This window comes from Hyla sarda, chromosome 3, assembly GCF_029499605.1.
Source record: "Hyla sarda isolate aHylSar1 chromosome 3, aHylSar1.hap1, whole genome shotgun sequence".
Taxonomy (NCBI): domain Eukaryota; kingdom Metazoa; phylum Chordata; class Amphibia; order Anura; family Hylidae; genus Hyla; species Hyla sarda.
In genome coordinates this window covers 402,277,153-402,300,184 of record NC_079191.1, presented here as the reverse complement: position 1 = coordinate 402,300,184, position 23,032 = coordinate 402,277,153, and the positions used below count along the sequence as shown (strand labels likewise).

General features: G+C 46.1%; 1 protein-coding gene across 3 annotated transcripts in view; it reads right to left on the bottom strand.

Annotated features, from left to right (window-relative positions):
• The window catches only part of PRKCE (protein kinase C epsilon), a 478,701-nt gene that overhangs the window by 373,300 nt on the left and 82,369 nt on the right, over positions 1 to 23,032 (bottom strand). The window contains exon 1 of one of the 3 annotated variants that reach the window (XM_056568105.1): positions 1,604 to 1,640. The exons of the other annotated variants lie outside the window; for them this stretch is intronic. Within the exon in view, the coding sequence (XP_056424080.1) occupies positions 1,604 to 1,625 (22 nt within the window). The 5' untranslated portion in view covers positions 1,626 to 1,640. Of the gene's footprint in view, positions 1 to 1,603; positions 1,641 to 23,032 lie in introns of those variants that run through there. 3 annotated transcript variants of the gene reach the window in all.

Below are 23,032 nucleotides of genomic sequence, written 5' to 3'. Positions count from 1 at the left end.
TGTGAAACGTGTCACAACTGGAGGAACCGACCAATCAGAATGGTCATTTTACTGGTAAATCACCTCTATTACTGAAGTGCATGCACTGACTGTCTGTCTGGTAGCGCCCCCTTACAGTACAGGGAGGTACTACAAGTTCTGTACTACTCCTTACCTGTACCAGGGTTAGCTGCTCCTTTGGACACCAAGTAAGGGCGGCTCCATTTGGGACACTGTGTGTACTGTATCGTACCCTGAAGAACCATTGTTTTCCAACCAGGGTGCCTCCAGCTGTTGCAAAACTACAACTCCCAGCATGCCCGGACAGCCAACGGCTGTCCGGGCATGCTGGGAGTTGTAGTTTTGCAACAGCTGGAGGCACCCTGGTTGGGAAACACTGACATAGACAGTGATTACAGCTTCCAGCAGCTATTACTCACTTTTATATGTAAGGATTTGTTTTATCTGTATTAGTTATCTACTTATTTTTCTTTAATCCTCACTTTTTCCTATTTTTGGATGACATTTTGGTGGCTTCAGAACCAATTACCAGGTTTCCATAGAGTTCTGGTCTCAACATACAATGGTCGTCCCAGAACCAATTAATATTGTAACTTGAGGAACCACTGTAGACCCCAAGTGCCCTGGAGGCGGCTACTGCTGCAGCGATTTCTCCCGCTCACTCCGGTCGATGATCCCGCCCCTTCTGTCAATAACTCCGCCCCCTTCATATATATTGATTCCTCTTCCTTAGTATGTCCGTCAAGGGGAATAAGTTATCGACAGAAGGGGACGGAGAAAGCAGACACAGCAGCAGCCGCCTCCGTTGTCCAGAAGACAGAAATGATCATATCGGCAACAAGATGAATATCTTAGGAATGGCTCCACTGATTTCCACTCGGTTTAAAGCAGGGTCACCAGCAGGGTCATCTACCTGTATATTCAGGTTAGTGTGAGTGACCCTGCTGTCAGTTTCCCTTCTAGAAATCTTCATGCGTCCTAGGAGATGCTGTGTGAGAGAAAAAAATAGAGCGATTTTCCCCCAGCAGCCAATCACAGCTCAGCTAACGAGCTGAGGTAAAGTGAAAGCTGAGCTGTGATTGGTTGTTGTGGGGAAAATCCCTCTATTTTTTCTCTCACACAGTTTGATAGATCTGGGCTCATGTTGCTATGGCCATGTTGCTATGGGCCCTAATGCCAAAACTGTTCAAGCACTTTAATTCAAATCTATAGAAATCCGGAACCTCCAGTTCTCACAAAGCACTGTACGTTACATTCCAGTTGTAGAAATACACTTCTCATGATTCATTGTAGGACTGAGCTGATCTTAACTGGCTCCATACTGTCTATAGACACGTGTGCTCTGCTCCTCCAGTACCACTTCATGACAGTTCCCTATGTGGGAGGAAGGTGGGTTACTTCTCCGTATGACGTAAGCAACGAGGCAGCTGCAGGGCGATACTGGAGACGTCAAATTGAAACTACGCATGTGGTTTCTGCAGACAGCATGTAACGTGTACTGTGTGGGCTCCATATGATGAAGATAAACTCAGGTGTAATGCAACTGCATAAAGACCTATACCCTAATGTGCACTGGTAGTACGTACAGCAGTCAGTACTGTACCTGTCAAAAAAACACCTGACATTTGGGATCAGTGGGGGTCTGAATGCTAAGACCCAAACCAATCACAAGAATAATGAGGAAGAAGCCTTCGACAGAGTTCTGTACCCTTCATTTTCTGCTCTATGAGACTTTCTGCAAATTCGGGAGAGCCTAGCAGACACAAGGAGGCCCAGTGCTCAGCCCAGAGTAGGGGGTCGTCAGCCCAGAGTAGAGGGTCGTCAGCCCAGAGTAGAGGGTCGTCAGCCCAGAGTAGAGGGTCGTCAGCCCAGAGTAGAGGGTCGTCAGAGTAGAGGGTCGTCAGCCCAGAGTAGAGGGTCGTCAGAGTAGAGGGTCGTCAGCCCAGAGTAGGGGGTCGTCAGCCCAGAGTAGGGGGGGTCGTCAGAGTAGAGAGTCGTCAGCCCAGAGTAGAGGGTCGTCAGCCCAGAGTAGAGGGTCGTCAGCCCAGAGTAGGGGGTCGTCAGAGTAGAGGGTCGTCAGCCCAGAGTAGAGGGTCGTCAGCCCAGAGTAGAGGGTCGTCACAGTAGAGGGTCATCAGCCCAGAGTAGGGGGTCATCAGCCCAGAGTAGGGGGTCGTCAGCCCAGAGTAGGGGGTGGTCAGCCCAGAGTAGGGGGTGGTCAGCCCAGAGTAGGGGGTGGTCAGCCCAGAGTAGGGGGTGGTCAGCCCAGAGTAGGGGGTGGTCAGCCCAGAGTAGGGGGTGGTCAGCTCAGAGTAGGGGGTGGTCAGCCCAGAGTAGGGGGTGGTCAGCCCAGAGTAGGGGGTGGTCAGCCCAGAGTAGGGGGTCGTCAGCCCAGAGTAGGGGGTCCTCAGCCAAGAGTAGGGGGTCCTCAGCCCAGAGTAGGGGGTCCTCAGCCCAGAGTAGGGGGTCCTCAGCCCAGAGTAGGGGGTCCTCAGCCCAGAGTAGGGGGTCGTCAGCCCAGAGTAGGGGGTCGTCAGCCCAGAGAAGAGGGTCGTCAGCCCAGAGTAGGGGATCGTCAGCACCCAGACCCTCGACTATAACGTCTATAATTACCCTTTGACATGTCAGAAATTTGTTGAAATTATGGGTACAATTTTTGGAAGGGCCTGCCAAAAGTCTAATATCTATGGATACCACCTTTCCTGACAGAAGAAAAGGACCAGGCATATGTTGAATTTAATTGAACAAACCCTTTGTTTTCCCTGTGGGCAAGCCGCTGCCAGTGGCAGTGGTTCTCTCTCCTCTGTACATCGAAAACACATGACAGTGATCAGACCCTGACTGATCACTAGACTGAGCAGGGACAGAAGGATGTGGCTGAGCACTTTCTTCCCTGCTGTCTATCTATGGCAGTGTTTCCCAACCAGTGTGCCTCCAGTTAATGCAAAACTACAACTCCCAGCATGCCCGGACAGCCAAAGGCTGTCCGGGCATGCTGGGAGTTGTAGATTTGCAACAGCTGGAGGCATACTTTTTGAAAAAACTCACCATGCATTCACTTCCTCCGAGTCTGATGTGCTGTGCTAGGTCTCTTCAACCAATCACTGCAGACTGCTCTGTAACCCCCTCCTCTCTATTTTTAGGCAGGACAGGAGTGAGCACAGAGGAGTGCTAGTCCCGCCTTCACTTCCTGGACTTTGTCCCAGCCTGTGCTGCAGCCGGACAGGATTATGTTCCGGATTCTATGGGGACCCCTAGTGGTCATTTTTATAAGCCACAATTTATTTCTATAAAAAGGAGTGAAGTAAATGAAGTATATTAGGTTAATGTTTTGCCAAGATTTACAACAAATAAAAAGTATTTGATGCCGACCGGGCCCGTTTAAGTGTCAAGTGCTGTTCACGCTCTCATAATGTGCCTTATGTTTGATTTCAAAACATACATGGGTATATACAGAATGGGGGGCTTAACAATAGGATTTTTTTTCTATTAATGTAAAATACAGATTTTCTTTGACTATGTCCCTATCCCCCTGCAGTAAAACGAGTTAAAGTGCTTCTCCACCCAAGCGATATTTTCCAGCAATCAATACCCCTGTATCAGTCGAGGATCCGCATCCTGCCGCTCCGGCCTGTTCTGGCTATTCTAAGAAAATTCTGTCTCCCATCACTGCCATGTGAGGGAAAGAAAGTGACAAGTGAAATGTGCGCACAGCCACAGCGTTTCTGGTAACCTAGGGGCGCCGCAGTTAAATATGAATTTGTGGTTCAGATCACACACATGACTTCCTTTTTTATAACTGTACATAGAATTGTGCTTTAAATGGCATTAGAAACTGCGCCCCCCCCCCCCCCCCATGTCCATAGGTTGTGTTGGGTATTGCAGGTCAGTTTCTATTTACTTTAAAGGGGTACTGCAGCCAGAATTAAATTATCCCCTATCCACAGAATAAATGATAAGTAGCTGATCATGGGGGGTCCGGACGCTGTTTAACCCCTTTTTCATAAATAGCACCCCCAATGTCCATAGGTTGTGTTGGGTATTGCAGGTCAGTCTCCATTTACTTTAAAGGGGTACTGCAGCCAGAATAACTTATCCCCTATCCACATTTAGGGGATTAAGTAGCTGATCATGGGGGGGGGGGGGGGGGAATCCTGCCACCTGATAACCCCTCTAACATTTCCTTTTGAGCATAAGGTGTATTTGTAGGTCATTGCCATTAAAGGGGTACTGCAGCAGGAATTAAATGATCCCCTATCCACAGGATAAGTGATAAGTAGATGATCGTGGGGTGTCAGGCCACTGGATAACCCCTTTTTCATAAATAGCACCCCCATGTCCATAGGTTCTGTTGGGTATTGCAGGTCAGTCTCTAGTTACTTTAAAGGGGAACTACAGCCAGAATTAACTTATCCATTATCCACAGAATAGGGGATAAGTAGCTGACCGTGGGGGTCCGGCCACTGGATAACACCTCTAACATTTCCTTTTGAGGATATGCTGTATTTGTAGGTCATTGCCATTAAAGGGGTACTGCAGCCAGAATTAACCTATCCCCTCTCGACAGAATAGGGGATAAGAAGCTGATCGCAGGGGGGGGGGTCCGACCGCTGGGGCCCCCGCAATCTCTTGAACGGGACCCTGTCCCGCTCTTTCTGGAGCAGGTTTTGTCTACTTCTAGACAGCACACACTCTATTCATTTCAATGGAGCACGTGCCGCCTAGAGGTAGGCGACATTCGCTCCTGACTGGCTGGAGTACCCCTTTAATGGCAATGACCAACAAATACAGTTTATGGTCCAAAGGAAATGTGAAAGGGGTTATCCAGGATTATGGAAACATAGCCGCTTTCTTTGAACACGGCTACTTTCTTTCAGACATAGTGCCACTCTTCTCCTCAGGTAGTGTGTGGTATTGCAATGTAGTTCTGTTGAATGGACCCAAGTTGTAATACCACACACAACCAGAAACAGCGTCACCCATGTCGATAGGTTGTGTCGGGTATTGCAAGTCAGCCTTCATTTACTTTAACGGCACTGACCTAACAAATACAGCTTATGTTTGAGAGTGATGCTGTTTCTTTAAAAGGAAATGTTAAAAGGGTTATCCGAGATAAGAAAATGATACCTGCTTTATTCCAGAAACAGCGTCACTTCTGTCCTAAGGTTGTGTGTGGTATTGCAGCTCAGTTCCATTAAAGTGAATGGAGTCAAGTTGTAATACCACACACAACCTGAAGCAGGTGTGGCACTGTTTTTGGAAGAAAGTAGCTATGTTTACCTAATCTTGGATATAATTAGACTTCACCGTTGAATATACAATATATATATTCTGTATCTAATTCTTCTTGGTGCAATAGTAAAGTCCAACCTTTATTAATAAGTACCGTATTTTTCGCCCTATAGGACGCATCGGTGTATAAGACGCACCCAATTTATAGGTGCAAAATCTAAAAAAATAAAGATTTTGAACCCAATAGTGGTCTTCAACATGCAGACCTCCAGATGTTGCAAAACTACAACTCCCAGCATGACCGGACAGCCGTTGGCTGTCCGGGCATGCTGGGAGTTGTAGTTTTGCAACATCTGGAGGTCCACAGATTGAAGACCACTGCATAGGAGGTAATACTCACGTGTCCCCGCCGCTCCGGACCCGTCACCGCTGCCCTGGATGTCGATCCATCGCTGTCGCCGTGTCCCGCGTCTCTGCTGCCGGCCGGGTATCGTCGCTCTCCGTCGCCACCATCACGTCGTTACGCACACCGACGCACATACGCGACGACGTGATGACGAGGAAGGAGAGCGCCGGCCATACAGGGGATCCCTGAACGGAGAAGACACCGAGGAGGCAGGTAAGGTCCCTCCCGGTGTCCTGTAAGCACTAACCCGGCTATTCAGTCGGGCTGTTCAGGACCGCGGCGGTGAAATCGCGGCGGTCCGGAACAGCCCGACTGAACAGCCGGGTTAGTGTCACTTTCCCTTCAGATGCGGCGGTCAGCTTTGATCGCCGCGCCTGAAGGGTTAATACAGGGCATCACCGCGATCGGTGATGTCCTGTATTAGCCGCGGGTCCCGGCCGTTGATGGCCGCAGGGACCGCCGCGATAGGTGTGTATTCGCCGTATAAGACGCACCAACTTTTTCCCCCCAGTTTTGGGGAAGAAAAAGTGCGTCTTATACGGCGAAAAATACGGTAAATAGCTATTTTCTTGGCATCTTCAGAAATCTTGCTGTAAGTCAGGTCGCTAAAAGGGTTATTTCAGTATTTTATTTTTTAGCTTTTGAGCCCATGATGCCAACACAGTGTAGTTTGCTTCTATTACCTTGGTGTGCTGCTTTGTCCCATTTTCATGCGCGGTACCCACACCCAGAAGTGCTGTAGTGCAAGTCTTTATTTTACTGTTGTCTTTTACCTTTCCCAGCATTCCATGCGGCCATAGGCAATGTGCATACGTCACATGGTCTCCAGGGGGCGTGGCTATTGCTGCAGTGGGTTAGTGGATATCAGGGTAAAAGGGAAGTAATGCTATCCGCCCACCCACTGCAGCATTGCCACACCCCCTGGAGACCATGTGACTTATGACTTATTGTCTCTGGCCGCATGGAATGCTGGGAAAGCTCAGAGACAACAGTAAAATAAAAAGATTTGCACTACAGCACTTCCGGGTGCGGGTCCTGTGTGTGAAAACAGGACAAAAAGGCGCACAGAGGTAATAAATAGAGATGAGCGAATTTACAGTAAATTTGATTCGTCACGAACTTCTCGGCTCGGCAGTTGATGTCTTTTCCTGCATGAATTAGTTCAGCTTTCAGGTGCTCCCGTGGGCTGGAAAAGGTGGATACAGTCCTAGGAGACTCTTTCCTAGGACTGTATCCACCTTTTCCAGCCCACCGGAGCACCGGAAAGCTGAACTAATTTATGCAGGAAAAGTCATTAACTGCCGAGCCGAGAATATCGTGACGAATCAAATTTACTGTAAGTTCGCTCATCTCTAGTAATAAAGGCTTATTACACTGTATAATAACTACAGTATGGGCTCAAAGGCTAAAGAAAAAATAACCTGGAATACCCCTTTAAGTACCTACTGGTGTATATGTTACTTAAAAAAGTGATAGGGTCATTCCCATGTTCTCATAACACGTATCTGTAGCCAACAAACGTCACTGACTAGAATCTGGAGTCCATCACTTCGTAGTCTATAAAAGTGGTATGAAAATACCAATACGTGACATGCTGAACCTCCCAGTTATTCTTTATGTCGTCTACTTTATCAGAAAGTATTCCTGGCTGTTTTATTTGAAGTAAAACCCTTTTTAACTCCACAATAATGAGACAAGCATTGGACGGAGGCCCTAAAAGCACAAAACCAAGGTAGATGTATTGAGTGGTTGTAGAAGGTGATGAGCACCTACACAAGGCAGTGCTGGGGATGTTCACGGTTGGAATGGTTTACCTTTTGGTCCTACAATGAGTTGTTCTTTCCTGTCTGACCACAGTGCTCACTGCTGCCACCACTGTCCGTATCAGGAACTGTCCAGAGCAGGAGAGTTTTGCTATGAGGATTTGCTTGTACTCTGGACAGTTCCTGACATGGACAACTTCCTGTGGAGCATACCGCACCTGATAAGTACTAGAAGGATTAAGATTTTTATATAGAAGTAATTTACAAATCCGTGTAAAGGGGTACTACCGTGCTGACAACTTATCCCCTATCTAAAGGATAGGGGATAAGTTGCCTGATCGCGCGGGGTCCCGCCGCTGGGGACCTCTGCGATCTCGCACGCAGTAACCTGCTCTCATCAGGCCCCAGAGCGATGTTCGCTCCGGGTCTGATGACTGACGATCACGGGGCCGGAGTATCGTGACGTCACAGCTCCGCCCCCATGTGACGTCACGCTCCGCCCCCTCAATGTAAGTCTATGGCAGGAGGAGAGACAGCTGTCTCGCCCCCTGCCATAGACTTTCATTGAGGAGCGGAGCGTGACATCACACAGGGGCGGAGCTGTGACATCACGATCACCGGCCCCGTCATCAGACCCGGAGCGGATGTTCACTCCGGGGCCTGATGAGAGCGGGGTGCTGCGTGCGAGATAGCAGGGGGTCCCCAGCAGCGGGACCCCACGCGATCAGGCAACTTATCCCCAATCCTTTAGATAGGGGATAAGTTGTCAGCACGGTGGTACTCCTTTAAACTTTCTGGCACCACTTGATTTAAATAAATATAAAAATTTGTTTTCCACTGGAGTACCCCTTTAAACAGTACAATGTTTGTATCTATTTTACCATGTATTTTTTACCTTGCTTTCTTATAATGCAGTTGTCAGCAAACTGTGGACCCCCAGCTGTTGTAAAACTACAACTCTCAGAACATGCTGAGACTTGTAGTTTTACAACAGCTGGAGGTCCGCAGTGTGGAGACCAACGTTCGAATGCAAAGTACTTGTCTTCAAATAGACGTTCTTCACCCAATGTGGTTTGGGAGAATGGAGTTACAGGATTCTTCCATTTGACGGGTTGAGACACTGGCAAGTGTATTCTTCTGGCTAAGGAATTCTGCCTGTTGTCTTATTAACTGTTGCAAGATTTACCTGAACGGACGTACAGTCCTTATTCCCATTTCGCACTCATGTGTTGCACTCATATGTGGTAATAGCATAGCTCCTGGACATGGGTAGTAGCCCTTGAGCTACCAAATACCGATGAACTCGTATGTAAGGTAATAGAATAGCTCCTGGACATGCGTAGTAGCCCTTGAGTCATGTTGTATGGTTGCACTTGTATAATAGATTTGCTCTTGTACATAAACAGTATCCCCTGAGCTGTTCTTGTACTCAGTATTGCTAGTAGCAGTGTATATGGCAGCTGTCACGTATGGGGAGGGAACAGTGAAGCCCTAACTCACCACAGCCACTGTCCCTACCTATTGCCTATCCGGCCTAAGTGACGGATCGACAATGACGATGACAAACCCTCCCTGCTAAGTGTCGGGGCAGTGTTGTCAAAATAATAAAATACAAAAACAGTAGGAGTCGGAAAACAGCTGGAGACACACAAACTAAGAGATACACTAAGACACACACACGGTCAAATCAATGTCAGTCGAGCCGGAGTCGGTACCAGGAGATAGCGGAGTACAGGATCTCAGAACAATAAAAGTCAAGGGAAAAGCCAATGATCAATAAACAAGCAGGTATCCAGTAAGCAGGAGGTGTCAGCTAAGGTATAACCTTTCACAGACAATGAACTGATCACTGATCCTAGCTTATATAGGCAGGTGATCAGGGATACACTTCCCTGATAGGTAGCAGAGCTGAGAACCACACCAGACGACACAGGTGAGCTCCAAGCAGCTCCAGCCCAACTAGAATCATTTAACTCTAGTATGGCCAGAGCCAGACGTTACAGCAGGAGCTTGCTTTCTTGTCACTTAAAGGGGTATTCCAGGCAAAACCTTTTTTTATATATATCAACTGGCTCCGGAAAGTTAAAACAGATTTGTAAATTACTTCTATTAAAAAATCTTAATCCTTCCAATAGTTATTAGCGTCTGAAGTTTCCTGTCTAACTGCTCAATGATGATGTCACGTCCCGGGAGCTGTGCATGATGGGAGAATATCCCCATAGGAACTGCACAGCTCCCGGGACCTGAGTCATCAGAGAGCAGTTAGACAGAAAACAACAACTCAACTTCAGAAGCTAATAACTATTGGAAGGATTAAGATTTTTTAATAGAAGTAATTTACAAATCTGTTTAACTTTCCGGAGCCAGTTGATATATAAAAAAAAGTTTTGGCCTGGAATACCCCTTTAAAGGGGTACTCCAGTGGAAAACTGTTTTTTTTATTTTTTTTTTTATCTACTGATGCCAGAAAGTTAAACAGATTTGTAAATTACTTCTATTTAAAAAAATCTTAATCCTTCCAGTACTTATTAGCTGCTGAATATTACAGAGGAAATTATTCTTTTTGGAACACAGAGCTCTCTGCTGAATCACGAGCACAGTGCTCTCTGCCGACATCTCTGTCCATTTTAAGAACTGTCCAGAGAAGGAGAAAACATATGCTGCTCTGGACAGTTCCTAAAATGGACAGAGATGTCAGCAGAGAGCACTGTGCTCGTGATGCCAGCAAAGAGCTCTGTGTTCCAAAAAGAAAAGAATTTCCTCTGTAGTATTCAGCAGCTAATAAGTACTGGAAGGATTAAGATTTTTTTTAATAGAAGTCATTTACAAATCTGTTTTAACTTTCTGGCACCAGTTGATTTAAAAAAATAAAGTTTTCCACTGGAGTGCCCCTTTAATACGAGGGGAAGCAAACCACCAAGAAATCTTTCTACTGCATAAATCTATGAAGTCAAAAGGTCGGATTTGCTGTCCAGCCAGGGAGTGAACACACTACTTCGCACTTCACCGGCTTATGACTTACAGACTGAAACCCGATGAAATCAGCTGTCACTCAAACCCGAACGTTTCACTGCATTAGTCTATAGAGTGAACCGGTCTGATCGTCTGACCGGGCGAGTGGGACGCACTGCACACCTTATCAGGCTTATAAGGACTGAGACTTGGTGCAATCTCAACTTCTAACATGTCTGAGAAACTCGTCAAAACTTGTTCTAAATGACAGTAACACTTTAAGTTCACGTCTGTAATTATTATGAACATAAAACTAAACCACATGTGAACTGACAGACAATAAATTGTATTGAATTCAATGGGAAAAAACAGACTTTATTGTGAAGTAAAATGGGCACAACGGGGGGGGGGGGGGGGGGGGGGGGGGGATTTATCGAAACCTGTCCAGAGGAGAAGTTGCCCATAGCAACCAATCAGATCACTTCTTTCATTTTTGAAAAGGCCTCTGAAAAATGAAAGAAGCGATCTGATTGGTTGCTATGGGCAACTCTCAGCAACTTTTCCTCTGGACGTATTTCGATAAATCTCCCCCAAGGTTTTCTTAACCAAAGAACCCGTTTCAAATGAATGTACAAGTCAGGAAATTCATAAGTGTGTCCTGCAAAAGGCTTTGACTTTGGAGAACACGAGCATTAAAGGGATACTCCACTGCCCCAGTGTCCGGAACATTTTGTTCCGAACGCTGGGTGCAGTCAGCAAGGGTCGTGACGTCATGCACATGCCCCCTAGTGACATCACGCCACGCCCCCTCAATGCAAGTCTATGGGAGGGGGCGTGGTGGCTGCCACGCCCCCTCCCATAGGCTTGCATTGAGGGGGCGTGGTCATGACGTCACAACCTCCATAGCCCGCACCCAGCGTTCAGAACAAAATGTTTCGGACGCTGGGGCAGTGGCGTACCCTTTTAAGTGGAAACTCGATAACCAGAACATATACAATCAGTACAGCTCGACTCCGTTCAGGATCAAGGCCGAGGTCTGAGGACTTCATAGCCAACTATTATATCCCTGCGCCATTTGCGCCACTGCCGCCTACTCTCAGATTGTGAACTGAGAAGAACTTAAATACAGATGACATGAACCTCAAGATGGACGGGAGATTCGATTTACCTGCAATTTAATACAATGAAAGTAACGTCTGATAGATCTGTATGGTTATTTTTATCCGCTTATGTATTCGTCCTCTTCTCTGCTATGTATCGCTGCAGAGGACGTTATCTTTGGTTTTAATTAGCGGAACTTGGCAAATTGACAGCGATGTCTGTGCATGACAGAGCACAATCTGAATATCCAATTGTTCAATGTGGCCTACTTGATTTAAATATGTCTCTGTATACAATGTTTCAGTGAAGTGGTTTGGAAAAGGATACACATACATTCCCTGAAAGTCCTATTGTTTAACTAGGTCATGGACAGGGTATGATAGTCAACGCTGATTATACAACTAGAAATCACAAGAGAAAAAAAATACTTCAAGTGAATGTCCATCTATTAACAACTTGTTGTTTTTAGGTCCAAATTTCTGCGCAGATACATTTTTTACTATAACATCATAGTCTTAATGCAAACACAGTCCTTTATTTCAGATATTGTTGTAAATGTTTTGGCTATAGCCCACTCAAGGCAAGGTTGGTCACCACTGTATCCAGTGACTGGACTAAGCGGGCATTTCCTGCATAACAAAAAATCAACAGGAAGCATTGAGCAGCGGGGACCCAGGCACCATCAGAATGGCCATAGTGAAGAATCAGACGAGTAGGCCTAGGACCCCTGTGAAAACATTTTTCTTGCCTAGACAACCCCATTTATAATAAAATGTGGTGTAGTAAGCCCATAGGCTTGCTCTACTAGTGACCACCGCTATTTAGGTGTGTAACTGTGACATCTTGCGCTCCGGCCGCATGTCCGGGCCGGGAGCGTATTGTCCCTTCTCCTCCTCTGGCCGGCGGGGCTGGGATTCGCACCCGCATGCGAATCCCAGCCCGTCACTCACCTCTGTCCCCTGCTGTTTCCTCACAGCTCCGGCGCATGTGTCCCTGCCTCCTCCGGAGCTCTCAGATTTAAAGGGCCAGTGAGCCCTTAATTATGTTTTGCGCCTGAATGTTCATTATAAGTTTCTGCACCTCCCCCTACTCTCTGCCAGATCTTTGTTTGCCCTTGTGCCTGAGATTAAGCTGTATTCCATGTACCAGACCTTGCATTCCATGACCTCACTGTGATTCCAGCCGCCTGCCTATTGACCTTCTGCTACTCTACTGACTACGCTCCTGTGCCGCCAGCCCTGACCTCCCACTAGCCTGATTTCGTCTTGCCTCATCCCTTCTGTTCCACGCTTCACCTCACCCGCCTGTGTGGTCGAGTCGTGCCAGGGGTAGCGACCTGGGTGCCACCAGCCGCAGCAAGTCCATCCCGCTTTGCTGCAGGATCTGGTGAAAACCAGAGGCACCTTAGACTCCACTCCCTGGTACGGCCCGCGTCATCTGCCACACAGGTCCAGCGGATCCACTACATCTCCAGCTCCAGACCACCGTGGTGTCAGGGATCTACTATCTACTGAATGCTAGTCGACTGCGGTGAGTCTTACAGTAACATTTAACTCTATGGCTATACATTGGATTTGGATGAAGCAATAATGGTAATAATTGGAATAATTCTGCTATAAAGTGTCACAATGAGTACAGTGCTTCTGTATAACCGGCACTTCCATCTTCCATAGAGAATGCATGGAGCACGTGTTGATCCTGTGCTTGAAGCAGCGGGGAGATTCAGGACCCCCTTCTGGAAATCGAGGGATACGTTTTTAAATGCTGGAGTACCCTTTTAGTGCATCTGCCACTTAAAAAAAAATAATAATAATTGACACATCCTATAGATATGTCAAAAGTTTTGATCAGTCGGGGTAAAACCCAAACTAATCGCTAGAACACTGACGACCAAGACAATCCCATATATTTACATTGTAAGTTTGTCTCCATCACAAGGCACCGAGCCAGGAGAGAATACACTTGTTGTGCTCTTCTCAGTGTTCTTTCAAGCGATCAGTCAAGGCCTAAACCCTCAGACCCCGTGCAAACAAAACTTTTGACCGGGTCTCTACAAAATGTTTTTTAAAGCGCACCTGTCACATCATAGGCAGTACAGGAGTGAGCACAAGCAGTCCTAGCCCCGTCCTAAATCCTGTGCTTTAGCTGGGACAAAGATGATGCTACAGCCGGACAGGATTAGGTTATGGATGGTATGGGGACCCCTAGTGTTTGTTTGTTTTTCAGTTTCGTTTTTTTTTATTTATTTTTTTTTAATAAGCTATGATTTCTATAAAAAAAGAAAAAAAAAGATCATGTTTTTTTAATGAATTTTATTAGAAACAAATAAAAACGTTTTTGAATCGGACAGTGCCCAGGAGTAACAATCGTTCTAGTTAACATTTATTGCCACCAGGGCATGCTGGGGGTTGTAGTTTCGCAACAGCTGGAAAGCCACAAGATAAAGGAAACCTGTCACCAGTGTCACCTGCACTAACCAGTCGGTATCGACAGATCGTGCAGGTGAAACTGATAACAACGGTACTTACCTTGTCCCGTTCCGTGCAGGGGATCTCCGGTAATCTTGGCCGTTAGCTCCAGCTCCGGGCACCCAATATGGGGCACGGGCGGAGCTTAGTGACGTCACCATTGCTGCTCCCTGCTGCGAGAAAACAGCAGAGGTGATGCCACTAAGCTCCGCCCGTGCCCCAAGCCGGGTGCCCGGAGCGAGAGCTAACAGCCAAGATTACTGGAGATCCCTGGCACAGAACGGGACAAGGTAAGTACCGTTGTCATCAGCGCCACCTGCACTATCTGTCGGTACCGACAGGTTAGTGCCGGTGACACTGGTGACAGATTTCCTTTAAAGACCAGATAATAGAAAGAAATACTGTTGACATCAAATTTCAGGATGAATTCATAAATCACTGTTTTTCAGCACAAATCTTTCTTCCTGTTTACTCCTCTTTCCCAGGCCGGTCAGTCACTACTGTACAATGTTTTTACTAGAAAACTCTGCAAATCAGAACCAGTTCTTCAAAGGAAACCAAGGGGAGCGAGTACAAGTTACTACACGACAGGTTGAAAGGAAATTCAGGTGGAGGAATCCCTGTTATTCTACACTCTATATCCTTCATAATCCACCCGGAAAACAAACTAAGACGACTTAGGAAAACGCATTTTATTCTACCACGTGAAAAACCTTCTTAAATAATTTCCCATCACTACTTCAATCATGGCGACGAATTACAAGCTTTTGTTTGGCAGCTACAAGAACAATGACAATGAACGTTTCTAATGTAGACTACAATGACTACTAACTATAGTGTGGTGTCCCGGTACCGTATTACATAAGTCCCCAAAGTCAGAGTTCCTACGCTCAGGTAGGGTCCCTCAGGTGGGGCAGCCCCTAGTCGCCTCTCTTCTACTCTAATTTTATAATGTATACATGTATATTTAATAATAATAATGTATATATTTAATATAATGTATAGTATGCTTACCTGGTTAGCGTCGCTGGACCTTCGGTCATGTGACCATGTTAAATCCTCTATGGTTTGTTGGAGGACCTTTGGAGGTCCTTGGGTCCCATGTTACCCATAATGCTTTGTAAAAGGTGATTGACATCAGTATTGGACCAATTAGCTTAAGGCCAGCCCCTGCCCATATAAGGGAGCTGTAGCCAATTATCGCTCTCTTGGGTTGCTGCTCTCGTGGATGCCGGACTAGCAGGACGGATCTGCGCAACTTTCAAAGACACACTAGGCCAGAAAACCTGCCGGCCTCAGCACAAAACTAATCAGTGAGTTCTGAACTAATCCCCGCTAAAGCTAGCGTGACTACTGGACCGCAACTAATTCCCCTAAATCCAGTGAAACAGCACATGCCAATCTAAAGACTCAAAATTGCTTAAGGTCCCAACCTTTGTCAATCTCCTAAGAGACTTTGCATATAGAGAGACTGTTCCAGTTGTTAAGCTTGCATAAAATCTTCAGTAAAGTTCCGACAAGTTTCTGCAAAACTCTCCAGTTGTGGACATTCAGTTGTTCAATTTCTTATTTATCCTATATGCCCGAGCTGCCGCCATTAAAATAGAAAATTGTAATTTACCTTACACCATTCCTCCAGTGCCATCGATATCAGACTCCTGTCCTCTGGTCCCAGTCATTTTCCTGGTTTTGGGACTAACACATCACAATGCGCGCAGCTAATCGCTGACCGCAGTGATGTCTCGCCTTGGCCGGTAACAGACTAAACGGCAGTGCCATGTAAGGGGGCCTGGGCCCAGCCTTATTCCTGGTGCCTGGGCCCATTACATCACACTGCTGCTCAACCTATGACCGGCCAAGATGGGACTGAGCCCCACTGTATCAGGCCATAACACCAGAAAGTAGACCGTGGCAGGGAATACAGAAGACCGGTATTGGCACCAGGGGAGCAGCAGGAGGTAAGTTAAAGGGGTACTCCGCCCCTAGACATCTTACCCCCTATCTAAAGAAATGTCTGATCGGGGGGGGTTGCGGCTGGGACCCCAGTCATCTAGTGCACAGAGCAAACTCTGCTCCGTGCCGGATGACGGGCGACCACAGCCGTCACGTCTCCCCCCATAGACATGAATGGAGGGGGCGTGGTGTGACATCATGAACATGGAAGCTCCAAGCTTTCGCGTTAAGAACGCCGTGGTGCCAGCCCGGAGATCGCGGGGGGGTCCCAGCAGCCGGACCTCCTGCCATCAGACATTCTTTGGATAGGGGATAAGATGTCTAGGGGTGGAGTACCCCTTTAAAGGTTATTATTTTAATAGTGACAGCCCAGGCATATAGGATAAATAAAACATTTGGCCGGAGTCCCTCTTTAAAGGGATACTCCCCTGGAAAAGTTTTTTTTTTAATTTTATTTTATCAACTTGTGCCAGAAAGTTAAACAGATTTATAAATTACTTCTATTTAATTAAATCTTAATCCTTCCAGTACTTATCAGCTGCTTTATGCTCCACAGGAAGTTCTTTTCTTTTTGAATTTCCTTTATGTCTGACCACAGTGCTCTCTGCTGACACCTCCGTCCATTTTAGGAACTGTCCGGAGCAGGAGAGGTTTGCTATGGGGATTTGCTCCTACTCTGGACAGTTCCCGACATGGACAGAGGTGTCAGCAGAGAGCACTATGGTCAGACTGGAAAGGAAATTCAAAAAGAAAAGAGCTTCCTCTGGAGCATACAGCAGCTGATAAGTACTGGAAGGGTTAAGATTTTTAAACAGAAGTCATTTACAAATCTGTTTAACTTTCTGGCACCAGTTGATAAATTTTTTTTTTCCAGTGGAGAACCCCTTTAAGGATGAACTAAAAGCCATCATGTGTACCTTTGGAGTTCCCAGGCTGCACGCTGCTGTTTTCCTCCTTGTTGATCTACACACATAGCTCTGTCCTTCGCTCAGCGTGTTTCCTCTTCTTAGAAGTTATATCAACAGGAAGCGCCCTGTGCATCCTTAATCCTAATCTGGAAAAAATAGTTCTCCGCGCATCAAGACGGATCAGCATTTTACAAGTCTTGATGAATGGGATTAAAGGAAAACAAAACCTGACGTTGAACGTCCTCGCTGTTTTGGAAACAAGGAAATCTTTAATGGCCCGTGACTGTAAAAAAAAACCTCTAAAAACAGGCAAAACAAAGGGAAAGTGACTCGTTACCTGCCTATATTGAGTTAAAGCGAGCTGCCAAACCTGCCTGGGTACTAGGCAAGCGCCCTGTAGTATAGATACTGGCAGGATTAGCACACACTACAAGGCCACTGTCTGAAAAAGGGAGAACAAAAAAAGAAAAGGGGGTCAGTTTTTTCCCTAAAAACAGCACCACTCTAGTCTACTGGCTGGGACTGGTATTGCAGCTCAGCCTTATTGCATTCAAAGGAGTTGAATTGCTTTCTATGCCAGAAAAAGTCAATAGACGTGTTATTGTCACCTCATACACATGACATTGTGGCTCTGTGCTGTACAAATCAATAACTACAGTGACCAAAATTAAATAGGTTTATATTGTATATTTGAATCCCCTATTTTTACAATTATACACTCACTGGCCACATTATTAGGTACACTTGTTCAATTGCTTGTCAAGACAATTCACAAATCAGCCAATCACTTTACAGCAGTTCAATGCATTTAGGCATCTAGACGTGGTCAATACAACTTGAAATTTAAACCAAGCACCAGAACAAGGAAGAAAGGGAGTGACTTTGAACGTGGCATGGTAGTTGGTGCCAGACGGGCCGGTCTAAGAATTTCAGAAACAGCTGATCTACTGGGATTTACACATCTCTAGGTTTTAAAGAGAATGGTCCAAAAAAGAGAAAAAAAAATGAGAGGCAGTTGTGTGGACGAAAATTCCTTGTTGATATGAGAGGAAAATGGGCAGCCTAGTATGAGATGACACAAAGGCAACAGAAACTTAAATAACCATAACAGAATACCATCTCTTAACACACAACATGTACAACCTTGAAGCAGATGGGCTACAGCAGCAAAGACCATATTAGGTGCCACTGTCAGCCAAGAACAGGAAACCGAGGCTACAATTCGCACAGGCTCACCAAAATGTGTCAATGGAAGACTGGAAGAAGGTTGCCTCATCTGATAAATCTCGATTCCAGCTGTGACATTCAGATGACAGGAATGCATGGATCCATCCTGCCTTGTATCAACGGTACAGGCTGGTAGTGTTGGTGTAATGGTGTGGAACACTTTGGGCCCCCTAGTACCAAATGGGCATTGTTGAAACATGACAGCCTACTGAGTATTGTTGGTGACCATGTCCATCCCTTTATGACCACAGTGGATCCATCTTCTGATGATACTTCCTGCAAGATAATGCTCCATGTCACATGACATCATCTCATACAGGACAATGAGGTCACTGGACTCCAATGGCCTCCACAATCACCAGATCTCATCCAATAGATCACCGCCGGGATGTGGTGGAACGGGAGATTCTCATCAAGGAAGTCCAGCCAACACCTCTACAGAAACTGTGTGATGTCATCATGTTTATATGGAGGAACTGTGTGAAGTCATCAAGTCCGTATGGAGGAACTGTGAGATGTCATCATGTTCATATAGAGCAACTGTGTGATGTCATCATGTCCATATAGAGCAAAATCTCTTAGGACTGCTTCCAGCACCTTGTAGATAGTATGCCATGGAGAATGAAGGCAAAAGGGGGTCCCAACCCGGTACTAGCAAGGTGTACCTAATAAGGTGGCCATGTTCATGACCCTATTATTACAGTAGTATGCAAACATTGGGCCCACTTACAAAATTTTACAGAAATTGAACTAATATGCGGTATGGAACCCAGAAACCCAGGGGCCACCCCAATGTTAAAGTGGTAAAGGATTATGTATCTCCAAGTGTGGATTAAAACTAAAACCAGGGCCAGTGCTTCCATAAGGCAACTAAGGCAGCTGCCTTAGGGTGCCGAACCGGTAGGGGAAAAAGCTAAATCCTCAACCACTCACTGGCAGGAAAATTGGATGCTTTACTTCTGGTGAGCTTTGGGAGAACCGGAATGGATTAGGCTGTGGGGGTTGTGGCACGGTGACAGGGCTATGCATTATGGCAATATCTTCAGAGTGGGAAGGGGAGAGGCAGGTGATTGCGGTGGGGTCTGGTGGGGGTACAAAAATCCTTGCACCAGGCCTGACTAAAACAATGAGGTTCAAGATGGAGGATGGAAAGGAAAAGAGCACTAGCCATTTGTCTGTACAGGGCCCAGACAGATATTTTGGTTTTAACTATTTTCCGGATTATAGTAAATAAACTGAAGAAGTTCTGGTGTCTTTGTTCCCCACATATCATTTCAGAGGACCATTCTCTCTGTCACCCTAATATAACAACTGAACAATGCCTCCGCAGCAGAGGACGGCTCAGGTGGTTCCTTTTTCTATGGATCTGCTCTTCAGTAAGCAGCGCACTTGTACAGTCACTTTCTTTGTGGCTCATAAAGTCAGTTAAGTGTACACAGCTGGCTGCACCTGACCGGCAAACTGCTGCACCTCGCGCGCGCCCCTCCTGACACTCAAAACCTCAACAGACACTTCTGCTTCTGCTCGCTCAATGGTGACAGCATTGGCTTCACATGAAATACAAAACGAGTGGTTTTATTTAAGCCTCTAATGCAGTGTACTGCAAACAGTGTGTCTCCAGCTGTTGCAAAACTACAACTCCCATCATGCCCGGACAGCCGAAGGCTGTCCGGGCATGCTGAGAGTTGTAGTTTTGCAACAGCTGGAGACGCACTGTATGTTTTTCCATACAGTGTGTCTCCAGCTGTTGCAAATCTACAACTCCCAGCATGCCCCTAATGGGGGGCTCACAGACTTTACAGACACTGGCAGACAGCAGCCCAAAGGGGTACTCCACTGGAAGAAAAAAAAATTATTATCAACTGGCGCCAGAAAGTTAAACAGATTTGTAAATTACTTCTATTAAAAAATCTTAATCGTTCCAGTACTTATCAGCTGCTGTATACTACAGAGGAAGTTCTTTTATTTTTGAATTTCCTTTCTGTCTGACCACAGTGCTCTCTGCTGGCACCTTTGTCCATTTTAGGAACTGTCCAGAGCAGGAGCAAATCCCCGTAGAAAACCTATCCTGCTCTGGACAGGTCCTTAAATGGACAGAGGTGTCAGCACTGTGGTCAGGCAGAAAGGAAATTCAAAAAGAAAAGAACTTCCTATGGATCATAACAGCAGCTAATAAGTACTGGAAGGATTAAGCTTTTTTAATAGAAGTAATTAAAAATCTGTTTAACTTTCTGGCACCAGTTGATTTAAAAAAAAAAAAAAAAAAAAGTTTTCCAGTGGAGTACCCCTTTAATCAATGCATGCCTGCTGTATTCTGAATCTTAATAGAGAAGCATGGTTAAGGCTAAAAACAGACACTGGCCCCGATTTACTAAGAGTGTTGTGTTGGTTTCTTTGTGGGTTTTAATTCCCTACAATTTTTTTTCCACTGTATTTACTAAGGTTTCCCTACATTTTGCTGTGAAACCAAGACTGATCTTTTGGCCTCAATTCGAAGCGTAATTTCTGGAAGAAACTAGGCACTGCTCATTACCTGCCCAATACCATCCCTACAGGGAAAGCATTCAGACGGATCCCTCCAAGGAACAGCACAGGATAAAAGCGACGCACAAGACTTCAAAAGGTAAAATTATTTATTTACCTGGCATGCAAAGCGTTTCGCTGGACAACCAGCTTCATCAGGCATGTGAATCATGCCTGACGAAGCTGGTTGTCCAGCGAAACGCGTTGCATGCCGGGTAAATAAATCATTTTACCTTTAAAGTCTTGTGCACCGCTTTTATCCTGTGCTGTTCCTTGGAGGGATCCGTCTGAGTGCTTCACCTATGTTGCCAGGAGCGGCTGCCGATCTTCGCCCGTTGAGGGTTATCCCATGTTTACACCATAGTTGTACTTGGCTGTAGTACAACTATACTCGGTGAGCATTTTTGCTTTTTACATCTCCTCTTTACAATACGTTATCACACTAGGAGCGCTTCTCCTTTTCTATATCCCTACAGGGAAGCATGGTGGTGGCAGCATCATTCTATAGGGGGGGAAGGGTTCCCCAGCTGGGAAAAGGAGACTGTTCTTGAAAACTTGATTTACAGTCCTCTGGACCACAAAGTTCCCCTTCCAAAAGACAATAGGGGAGATTTATTAAAACCTATGAAGAAGAAAAATTGCCCAGTTGCTCATAGCAACCAATCAGATTGCGAATTTTATTTTTTAAAGGGCCTCTCGAAGATAAAGAAGCGATCTGATTAGTTGCTATGGGCAACTGGACAACTTTTCATCCACACAGGTTTTGATAAATTTCCCCTGATGACTCTAAACACCGTTAGTACAGAAGCAGTTTAGGGACAACTCTGCCCCAGACAGAATCAACGCAAAACATCTCTAGGGCACGTTCACATGTACAGGAACCTGTGCAGATTTGATGCGCGGGATTTGTAACTGCCGATTAGAAGCTGTGTTCAGTTATTTAGTTTACACTGAAAACTGCAGCAGAAAATCCTGCGCATCAAATCTGCATACGTGTGAACGTACCCTTAAAGAGACCTGAAAATGGCTTCCACTGATTGTTTCCATGCAACCTGCCAAAATCTTTAGAGATAAGGAATAATAGAATAATATTGTTTTAAAACCAAAGAATGAGATTGACATATAGATTAACTGCTCACCCTGGGTGGTTGTGTAGTCACATACACAACAATGGAAAAGGTGTACGAAATAGGTCGTCTGCAGCCCTCCGGAACATGTGCGGCAATGGATATTTGGCTTCGGGAGAATCTGGCTCACGGCGCTGATCGACCAGACAGGTAGGTAGACTAAAAGAGGATTTATTGATCAAAATGCAACGCGTTTCGCTGCGCATGCGCAGCGAAACGTGTTGCATTTTGGTCAATAAATATTCTTTTAATCGACCTACCTGTCTGGTCGATCAGCGCCGTGAGCCGGATTCTTCTGAAGCCAAATATCCAAAATCTTTAGAGGATCTGCAAAGAAGAAAGACAGAAAATCCCAAATCCAGGTGTGTAAACTAGGGATCAACCGATATCGATTTTTAGGGCCGATACCGATAATCGGTGGAGGTTAGGGCCGATAGCCGATAACTTATACGATATTCCGGTATAAGTTATCGCCTATTTATCCCCCCCCCCCGCGCGACAACGATGCATATCATTGATTCAAAGCGGACGCTTTAAATCAATGAACTGCAGCGGCTTTTGAGGTGCCATAGGCCGCCGCCACCCGCTTCTCTCCCCTTGCCTGTCCGGGGGTCCTCCTGAGTCCTATCACCGCCACTGCAACCACCGCACCGCGCCGGCCCCATTGCCTCCCCCATGCCCGGTTTTATAATTACCTGTTCCCGGGGTCCACTCTACATCTGGCTCCGGTGGCGTCCTCCTGAGCTGTCACTGTGCGCACTGACTGTGAAGTCGCGTTGAGGACGCCACTCGTCATTGCGCACAGCGTAACGCAGGACGATGCAGGTGCCAGAAGTAGCGTGGACCCCGGGAACAGGTAATTATAAAACCGGGGATGGGGGAGGCAATGGGGCCGGGGTGGTGCGGGCGGTCGCTGTGCGGCGCGGTGGGGACGGTGCGGGGCATTATCGGATTATCGGCAAGGTAATTGAAGATACCGATAACGCCCATAATCGTGAATATCGGCCGATAATATCAGCCAAACCGATAATCGGTCGATCCCTTGTGTAAACCTTGTTGCCTCATCCCCAAAAAGACTGGTGGCTTGAATCATTGCCAAATGGGTTTCAACTAAGTCCTAAGTAAAGGGTCTGAATACTTATGTTAATGCAATATTTTGGTTTTTCCCTTTCAATAAATAAGCAAAGATTCGTAACATTCAGTTTTCACTTTGTCATGATGGGACATGATTTGTTTGTTTTTTATTTTCGCACAAGGCCGCAACATAATGGGAAAAATGGGAAAAGGTCTGAGAAAATTCAGAATGCATTGTATATGTGAACCCTTCATGTTGACCACTCTGCTGTACCAACACAACACTGGCAGGAAGGCG